We start from the raw sequence: 9695 nt of genomic DNA, 5'->3' as shown, positions 1-9695 counted from the left end.
TCCTTCGGGTGCCTCCCCGACAAGTCCTGTGCCACTTGTTGTCCTCTCTGTGTGACTGGTCTGATCTTTCGGGGGTCCTGCTCTGCGGGGGACTAGTTGGCAGAAGCAACTTCGCACTTTGCAAAAAGCAACTTTGCAAAAAGCAACTTTGCAAAAAGCAACTTTGCAAAAAGCAACTTTGCAAAAAGCAACTTTGCAAAAAGCAACTTTGCAAAAAGAAAAGCAACATTGCAAGAAGCAACTGTCATTCCATTCAAGCCACGATACTCCACCTCCATCTTTACTCGGGTGATTGTCATGATCGCAGACAATATATGCATGCACGTGACCTTGTCAGCCACTGCCTGCGCCTCCTCGATCATGTCATTGTGGCCGTTCTCACTCAAACGTGAATCATAGCAGCCAAATGGTCGATCAGCTCACTCTGGTCGGCCGCATCATAGCACTGAATGGAGCCAGAACGTAAACATCAAATAATCAATAGCCATGTTCTTTGATTGTTGGGGGCCATGTCTGGCATTGTCTCGCTCATGGACGCTTGTTTTGACTGGAAGCAAGCCAACTTTGCACCCGGGATGTCACTGAGGTGTGCTCGATCAATTGCCACCTTGGGATCAAAGACATACTCCTAGTCCGTTGCCCTTGTCCAAAGTGCAGGGGTTGGTGTCCAGCCCCCCCGGAGTCATGTCACGAGATCAAGTGTAATATCACGTGCTGTATCACGTGGTGTCATAGCATGCCATCCTCCGCCAAAGTAGTTGTATTGACAACCCAATCCTCAGCGCAGCTTTTGACGAGTGCTTGATCAAACTCGTCAACAATTCTCTTGCTTGTCGATTCCATCGCTCAAAGTGTGATCATTCCATACCATATGATTGCCTACATTCAAGGACACGGCCTCAACCATCAGCTCGAACGCAACTTCCATGCTACGTCGTGCACTTCCCAGCCCAATTCATCTACACGAATGCAGGCGCATACATGTACCTTCTTTGCAGAAACGCAATTGCTCTTGCCCACCATGGCGAATGCCTCTGAGGACCATCTTCTACAAACACTGACCTGTCCTGGACTTCTTCTTTGATACTTTCTAGCTATTCAGCATTGGTACTCACTCACTTTTCACTGTACTGTTATCCTGTTCATCACCATTCTTCTCTTTTGTCCATTCTATTTCAACCACGCAACCATTGACCTCTCACTTGGGTCCCTTTCGCCATGTCTGCACCACCACCGGCTCCAATCACCACGTTGAATACGGCCGCAGGTCCAGCACCGATCCTTGCACCCAAGCCACAAGATCAGGTCCTCGATCCGGTCCGGAAGGTGGCTCAGGGCCCCATGCCCAAGGACAAAACATTTGGGAGCACTCGAGTCATGATTACCGTCAACAAGAATATGACCGTCAGTCTCACCCCCTCTCATTGTCCTGGGAAGCGTACTGACAAGGGCAGGGCGCCGAAACCACGACAACTGCCTTCTTCAGAATTGAAATGCCCTTGGATCCAACATCGACCGATGATCCCGAGCGCGCAATGGCGGTCAAAAGCATCCAAGACATCACGGAGAGAGTCTTTGAAGACGACGGGTTTGAGGCAGCGGTATGGTGCTCTTGCTGTGTTCTGAATGAGACTGATGATTGAAAGTGTCATCCCCAGGACCTGCTCGCATTCCTCGAGAAGCTTCTCATCTTCCAGGAAGACGGAGTGATGGTCGAGGCTGATGACACGGATTGTGAAGAGGAAGAGCAGAGTGGCACCGACACGGACGCCTCTGACGATTCGTGGGCACGCAAAATTTGGATAGGTTGAGACGGCTTCCGGGGGGAGTTCGAATGAAGAGGCGGGAGTGTGGATGGCTAGATTGAACCGCGGCACTCTATCATGCCAAAGCTTTGGTCTCTGAACGTGGCGCACTTGCTTTCGTGGTGGAAGGTCGTTGACTTCAGAGCACAACTATGCATTACACATCGGTAGCCGAGTATCACCTAGCACTGCCATCAATTCTCAAACTCTTCCCTTGCATTTTTCTGGTTTGCATTCAAATGGGCAGCGGCCGTGATAAAGGTCACTCCTGTCAATGCCTTTCATTCGCACGGTCACATATTCATTCAGCTGCCCTCTGAGACATCACATCGCTCAAAAATGGATTCACGCATCCGGTGACGCAGTTCAGCAACTACGTCGTCCTCGGTGACTGATGTACCATTTCGTCGTGGCTGTCACCCTTCACCATCGATTTGATTCACTTGTACCACCGCCGTCCAGCTTTCTGCCCTACCCCAGGCAGTAGATGTCACCCACATTCCATTCCTCTTTCTGCTGCTCAACAGCCATTAACAACAGAGTTGGTTACACACCATGCCATCACTTGCACCTGTCACAATCTAGGATTCAGAGCTAAGGCTCTCATCGTTTCTCCTATAAATACCATCCTCCTTCTCCCTCTCTCCTACCGATTCTGTCTCTTACAGGCGCTTGCCTCCCCCCAACATTGGCTTGTGCTCGCCAATATCAGGCCAGGAAGCTTGACCTTCTCTCTTCTTCGACCCCCTTACATCTCTGGACATCTTCAACCATCTGCTGGTAGGAGAGCCTTGGACCCACCTTTGTTGAACTGTCGCCTTCCTCAGGTCAAAAGGTTTCCTTCATTGTTCCAGTCTCGGTGATCTGGTTTCCTCGACAACCTGCCAGGATTGATGGCTATGATCACATTCCTTCACATTCTCCCTGACGAGATACTGTACTTCGGCCAACCTTTTTATCTTTTCAGCACGCCACGAACTCTGCAACTCATCTGAGCGCGCATGCACGGACATGACAAAAACCTTGATAGGAATCGACGTCGATCACACTCACAGTTGCGCAACATCTCTTCCAAGTCCTGGGCTCCTACTCACGACTGCGGTTCCAGTCCATCACCAGTCGTGCTGTTTCTCCAGGCACAGCCACTCCGTTGACTGAATCTGCCGCGGTGGCTATAAATATATAAAGCAGAAGCAATTTCCAACTTGTGTCCTATCGGGCGACAAGAAACCGTTGGATTTTGGCTTCCTTGAGGCCAACAGGAACCGAGCACGCAGCACGGTCATCCACAGACACCGAAACCCAGACCTCAGAAGCGCACCGTCAGCGGAGTCCATCAGGATGAAGAACCGGGTCAGAGCCAGAGCACAAAGAAGATTTTGACGCCACGACATTACAAAGGACCGCTGCCGTGCTTTGTGCAGGAGGAGTGAGCGCAATGAAAGGCGAGATCACAAAGCAAGGCGCCCCACAATTCTCACCGTACTGTGGTCCACCTCACCCACGCATCCATCCCAGCAGATACACGAGTGATGGAAGGCGGCGATCAAGTTGTCGGAACACTCCCGGAAAGATGATAACGGTGCGGATAACCTCATACCAACCAAGAAACCCACGAACGCAAAGCCATCCAAAGCAGCAGAGCTACCTATTCCAGGCATAGCTACCAAGCCCATCAAAGTTCCAACGTGGACAAGGGACATTTTCACCGCATCATCCGTTATCTATATATATTTACTCACCGCCATGGTCCTTGGGGCACCCGGATATTTCTACTGAGCTCATTGCACGGTCGGAAGCCGTGAGAATGCAAATATTTGTTGGCGCAGTTGGTGTTGCGAGCGTCCTCGACTTCCATCTCCTCAAGCACCCAAAGACTGCAGCAGAACTACTGGTTGCCATATTCCAAGCGGGCATCAGGGGTCCAAGTTAGAAAGAAGCACACCATCACTGGAAAGGTCTTCTCCTACAGCAAGCAACCCCACCAGGAAGTTCCCCATTTCCTAACCCACTTCAAACCGGACGGACTCAAGTTCAAGTTCGACTTCGACAAGTGCGCAATTGGAGTTAGGCTTAATGCGAGGACCGCTCTGCCGGGGCCCAGCCCGTCCTTATCAACAAATGGGCTTTTGTGGAGAATCTGCTGCACAGGAAACGCGATCTGGAGGGAAGGGCGATGCGGCAAGCGCCGGAGGTGTGGCTTTGGGATGGCCACGACCCTGACCAGGTGGAACAGGACGGCAGCGAGACGTTAAAGGATCTGCTGGAGTCTCAAGGACAAAGCCCATTTGCACAAATGTGAGCGCTTGCTCGGGCAATGAAGATTGCAGAGATCAGTCTCTGCAAATCGGCATGCCGTACCATCCACTCCACCGCATCTGTTGGAAGTGGCACATGCACAAATCCAGACTGTTTCAACCAAGCCCCGACGGCCGCGAACGCGCATGGCCTCTATCCACCAATTGCAGCAGCGACAAGCGTGCCCGACTTCGACGAAGATGAAGATGTTGTGCTGGATCCGGGTGGTGATGGTGACAGAGATAGTAATTACATACCTGTCTATCACGCTGTGCGCTTGAATTGATGAATTGTAGTACGAAGGACTATCTGAAGGTTTACAGGAGCGGCAGCAATGACATAACCGCAGTGGCGCAGGCAGTGGCTAGCGCGGTCACGTGCCTGCGCATGTGACAACTACCTGCAATCGTGACACTGTCGGTAGCCAGGGACTCGCTCCCAACCAACCATATGCAAATAAACTGTCATATTGTCTTCACTAAGGTCATTGCTTACAGCATCTAAATCGGTACGACGGGCGGGGCTCGCTCAAGGTTGGTTTGAAGTCGTAGCTTCCTGGCATCGTCTTGTGAGGCAAGTCAACGCCCAATCCTCTGGACAGCCAAGGATGGATCAATAGAGATGTTGCTTTTATAGTCTGAAAAGATCCGACATCCCTTCATGACCATTCGCAAATCCCGCATTGTCCATTTCGCCCATCTTTGATAGCACTCCTATTTCTCGATGCTGCTTGGCCGCCCGGTATGTCTAAATTTAGTTGGGAGGAACAAGGAAATGTGAAAAAGAGGCCGGGGAATGCTTCACATTGGTAGAACTGATGCCCTAGGCAACCGCCTCCCAACGAGCCAGCATCCTTGACACGAACCGGTCCGTTGACCACCACAATACCGCCATGAGCATCATACTACAATATCTTGCATTCAGCTCATCAGTGTCATAGGCATGCGGCTGTGATCCATTTGAAGTTGTGGCTCACCAAGAGACAGGCGCCCCCCAGCAGTGTAACATTCAGCTGATAACACCGCTTGCTTGCTTCGCCGTCCTCTTGATCACCTGTGGTCTGCCGCCTCATTTTGTGTGCTCTCTGCTCCTCTCTGATTCCACCGTCTTTTTTGCTTTCTCACTCAGGCCACCATGGACGGCGGCCGAGTGGATGGCCCACGGCCCTCGTCTGACCTTGTTCCTACCTTTTTGTCAAGCAACGCACCTGTCAGGTGGTTGCAAGTTTCGATCTTGCCACAAACCATCTTGTTTATAATGCTAACTCGCCTATTTTCCAGGGATTCGGCACCCAATCCCTCAGATTGTCCTCGACCCGACGGGAGGGCAGTGGAATTGTCGAGTACAGGGCCGAGGCGAAAGAGGAGGAGCAAGTTAGAGCTCAGGCCACGAGACAGGCCCGAGCTCATATGCAAGACTCGGATGAAATGATACCGCAGGTGAAAACAAACACATTCCTTCAGGAATGGTTGGTCACCGAAGTCAAGCGCACCTATGCTCGATCGGCCTGGGGCGAATCCAAATGCGCAGCAGCGGTCAGCAGGATGACCGGCCACGAACGCCTCAGCCACGAACAGTGGTAGAAGCTCATTGTGTTGCACCGAGCCCTCTTATATGAGCGTCACAACTTCTTCTCGGCATCACAGCACCCCATTGCGTCCGTACGCTATGCCTGCGAGAATGTGAAAGTCTGGCATTCGTCCATTCCTCGAATTCTTTCGCCATCGACCGCACAAGGATAAACATGCCCTCCATTGTATGCTGGATTCCGTCTCGCTGGCATACGGGATGATCGATTCGCTGAATGAGGCTTGCCCTTCCTTCAGCGCTACTTGGGTCGAATGCAAAGAGCACGCCGCCCCAGTCAGGTGAGTGGGAATACCAACCAGAGTAAGACACAGCTCAAACCTTTTTACTCATGCACTTTGGAGAATGGAGATAGAAGATGACGACATTCGCCTCCATCAGCGCGTGTTGTGTGTTGCTAGGGAGGGAATACACCAAAAGATTGGACATGGAACCTTCGACCGACCGCAACTACTTTCGCCTGGTCGCTCTGAATGAGGCCGACACCGGGCTCAATGTTTTCGACAAGTTCGTGTCTGGCCGGGGTCTTCAACCTGACAAAAGCACTCGCGGTTCAGAATTCGTTTGAACTGGCACGAGAGGCCGTTGCGGAATTGACCAGAGCATGTTCTGCCACTAACACGGAGTGTCACGGTCTGACAGAGCGAATCTCCCGAGGTTTACGAGGCTGTGTGGTTCACGAGGCTGTGCTGTTCACAAGGCTGTGCTGTCCACGAGGCTGTATGGTTTATGAGGCTGTATGGCCCACGAGGCTGTGGGGTTCATGAGGCTGTGGGGTTTGCGAAGCTGCCACTCAGCCTCGCTAAACTATCGCGCACAGTAGATATCACTGTCGCTGGTCGCCGACGACCTCTTCCAGATAGATCCTCGTACTGGCATTCATATCATAATTGCAACCGAGACAGCTGTGAACAGCCTACAGGTTGCGCCGTGATACGGAGGTCCAGAAAAATAGCGACACAACACTTGGCATGGAACACCACCTGCTGCACTTGCTGAAGAACTGAAGATGTCTAACAACGCGAAGGACAGTCTCGAGGGCTGGGATGGTCATGAGTCAAGCCTCAATCTTCACCTTCATTGTTTATCCCAGGTATGTGCACGACCACCATCTGTCAAGCGCCAGGTCACTCCCGCCCGACTAATGAATTTGCTGCAGTGCCGAGCTCGGCATATTTCTTTGTCAGGTCATGGTCTTCACCTCCCTGGCCGAAGAGATCTCTCCGTCCGACCAGAGGAGCCTGCATAAGGCGACATGGGCCCGACTGGGCGACGTCCGCGCGACGCATCGAGCTTCGCGCTAGCAATGCCAACAGGCGGGACATCTACGACAGAGATCAACCAGGACCACGGCTCCTCTGGGCCAATGTTCGCAAAATTTTGAAGCGGGCAGATACAACCGACGTGAGGTTGTGGGAGCTCATCCACGTGCTTCTTGTCTTCATGCGCGCCCTCAAGACACGATCGGAACAATGGAAACAATTCGAATGGGTATTCCACGTGCAGCATCTGGCATCATTCCAGAGTATGCTCTTTGCGGTATTGAGGCGCGAGGAGTCATGGAGTGGTGGAAGCCGTTCCGGCAGGCGTTCCCCGGAGTGCGCTCACTCCCCAACAAGAAAGAGAAGCAACCGAGGAAGAAATACACACCGGAAGATGTAATTTTTCGCGAAGATTTCCTTGCAAGAGAATTTGACATGGCAATAAGCACGGAGCACACCGCAGCACTGAAGAAGTCGTCAGACGCCAAAGCCATGCCAACGGCCCAACAGACAGTCTCGGGCCCTGGAGACGTTGCCGAAACGGCTGAGGGGATCGTCCTAGCAGCCCAGCATATCACCCAAACAAGCAAGCTCTCAATTGAGTCGCAGTGTATCACGCAGTGCGCTTGAATTGATGAATTGTAGTACGAAGGACTATCTGGAAGGTTTGTTGTGTGATGACAACAATGACATAACTGCGGGGGCGCAGGCCGTGGCTAGCGTGGTCACGTGCCTGGTCACGTGCTTGATCGTGACACAGTGCGATCGCTGGTGGAACCCCAGCCGGTGACAGAGGTACAAGAAAGTAGCCACAACGGAGGAGAAGCTGAGCAGACGCAACTGGAAAATCGAGAGAAAGGAAGCGCGCTTCTTCGCGATCCACCTCCGCTCCCCAAAAATTGGTTCTAAGGCTCCAAGTACGACTTCGTGGAACGGGAGGTTCGCTACAGGATGTTGAGGTGGTCTGGAATCGGTATGAGCGAATCTTGTGACTAGCCATCGGTGGTGGCATGATATGGGTGTCAGCCAAGACAGAAGTGCTGGAGGAGTTCCCAGAGCCAGAAAATTTCTTCCTCCTGTCGATCGACAATCGAGGACGATACTACAACACCAGCCCGACGTCGAGGTCGATCGGTCCTTTCTGGTTGACAAAGCAATGCCTGAAGTTATTGAGCGTCCCATGGGCGATAAGGTCGCTGGGGTCGGTTTTGTCCGTCCTTCTGTCTGGTGGATAGCGGCCAGAGATCGAAGAGAAGTGGCGGCGGCGTGCGAAAACTGGCCATATACTTCCCGAGCAGGAATAGCGGGACCAGGAAGGCAAAGTTGAAGAAAAGGGAAGCTGGACGCATAGCAGCAAAAGAATGCTCGAGGGTCTGGGGTTGAGCAGCTGTCGTTGGCAAGAAGAACGCTGGAGAGGTAGAGCAGACCCGTGCGATCTACCTCATTCGCGAAGACAGCCAGCCTGCAGACGCAACAAAGGAGAGACCGGGCATCCCAACGGACTGACTACCTTGACAGCAACTTCGATGATGATGACAACAGCCAGGTGATCATGATTCTTGCGACGCAGCCAGCACTAGAAAATCCCACATCAGGCACCGTTCCCGCAGACTCATACATGGCAACTACCAACGCAGCTGCCAACACCATCAATAAAGCAGCAGCCGCTGGGACCACGACCACCTCGACTGGCGACTCCGTGGATCCGCAGGTCCTCAGCATCTTAGTGATGCTCAGCAAAGAGATGCTTAACAATATTGTGAAGAAGACCAGGAGCAAACAGGTGTTGAAGGCACAGGGAGGGAATGGGAATGAAGCTGACGGCGAGGGCCACAAGGCTGATGACGAACATGGATGGACACACCTGAGCAACGAATGTGTTCACGATGATGAGTTGTCCACATGGCGTTCGAAGAGATCTGTCCTTTTGGTGATTCTCAGCCGTAGAAGACGAGGAGGTGTGCTCGGCACGTATGAGATATTGCGGCTGGTTCTCGGGTCATGCTGGGAACAGACAGCGACGGCTCGGGTCCACTTATACCTCGTACTCGGTACCGAGCACTCGGTACGCTTGACGGATGCACCTGGGCCACTTCCCCGAGAGGTAGCGGCATGTGAGTTGGGATCGTGTCAATTCGTTCCGTTAGCCCGTCCGGGGGGAAGACGCCCTTCACGCATCGGCAATTTCTCCCGCCTCACCCTGATACGATGGACCACCCCGGGCCCTCGGGGTAAGTCTACGTCTTTTGCAACCCATGGGCTCCCTGGGTCACTCTGGCGCGCCGCGTGTTCACTGATGGGCTCTCAGGGTCGCGGCTGATCGACCTGTCAGGCCGGGGGATCTGCCGTTGACCCGCCTCGTATATGCTTTCGTTCAAGCATAGTGGCGATGCCTCGTGTTCCAACCGAGAAGGTGGTTCCAATCAGACGGTGTCGACTTCTGGTTCACTTCTAGACGCCATCCTGCCCAAGCTGCAGCGTCTAAACTTGGCGCCTAATATGTGGCACGGGGCGTTGAAGCCGAATGTGTGGCTTCGCCGACAAGTGCCTAACGGTTGATGCCCAACTTTGACGCCCGATCTTGACGATCGATCTTGACGATCTTGACGCCCAGCTGTTGATGCCCAACCTTGATGCACAACCTTGATGCCCAACCTTGATGCCCAACTTGTTGATGCCCAATGTTGATGCCCAACTTGTTGATGCCCAACTTGTTGATGCCCAACTTGTTGATGCCCAACTT

General features: G+C 52.7%; 5 protein-coding genes across 5 annotated transcripts; all 5 read left to right on the top strand.

Moving 5' to 3' along the window:
- Nucleotides 1–1218: 1218 nt before the first annotated feature.
- Z520_11736 (uncharacterized protein) lies at nt 1219–1811 on the top strand (the record flags this gene model as incomplete). The annotated part of the gene is made up of 3 exons (XM_016782224.1): nt 1219–1404; nt 1455–1601; nt 1659–1811. 3 exons carry the CDS (start codon nt 1219–1221, stop codon nt 1809–1811), a joined length of 486 nt encoding a protein of 161 aa, XP_016626683.1.
- Nucleotides 1812–5237: 3426 nt separating this feature from the next.
- Z520_11735 (uncharacterized protein) lies at nt 5238–5686 on the top strand (the record flags this gene model as incomplete). The annotated part of the gene is made up of 2 exons (XM_016782223.1): nt 5238–5312; nt 5384–5686. The coding sequence occupies 2 exons, from the start codon at nt 5238–5240 to the stop codon at nt 5684–5686; spliced, it is 378 nt and encodes a 125-aa protein (XP_016626682.1).
- Nucleotides 5687–6048: 362 nt separating this feature from the next.
- Nucleotides 6049–6258, top strand: Z520_11734 (uncharacterized protein; the record flags this gene model as incomplete). The annotated part of the gene is made up of 1 exon (XM_016782222.1): nt 6049–6258. One exon carries the CDS (start codon nt 6049–6051, stop codon nt 6256–6258), a length of 210 nt encoding a protein of 69 aa, XP_016626681.1.
- Nucleotides 6259–6742: 484 nt separating this feature from the next.
- Nucleotides 6743–6994, top strand: Z520_11733 (uncharacterized protein; the record flags this gene model as incomplete). Its single annotated transcript, XM_016782221.1, has 2 exons — nt 6743–6783; nt 6850–6994. The coding sequence occupies 2 exons, from the start codon at nt 6743–6745 to the stop codon at nt 6992–6994; spliced, it is 186 nt and encodes a 61-aa protein (XP_016626680.1).
- Nucleotides 6995–7162: 168 nt separating this feature from the next.
- Nucleotides 7163–9304, top strand: Z520_11732 (uncharacterized protein; the record flags this gene model as incomplete). The annotated part of the gene is made up of 3 exons (XM_016782220.1): nt 7163–7572; nt 8471–9066; nt 9261–9304. The coding sequence occupies 3 exons, from the start codon at nt 7163–7165 to the stop codon at nt 9302–9304; spliced, it is 1050 nt and encodes a 349-aa protein (XP_016626679.1).
- Nucleotides 9305–9695: the final 391 nt, after the last annotated feature.

The sequence above is a fragment of the Fonsecaea multimorphosa genome, assembly GCF_000836435.1.
Source record: "Fonsecaea multimorphosa CBS 102226 unplaced genomic scaffold supercont1.42, whole genome shotgun sequence".
NCBI classification, from domain to species: domain Eukaryota; kingdom Fungi; phylum Ascomycota; class Eurotiomycetes; order Chaetothyriales; family Herpotrichiellaceae; genus Fonsecaea; species Fonsecaea multimorphosa.
This window is presented reverse-complemented; position numbering and strand designations above follow the sequence as displayed.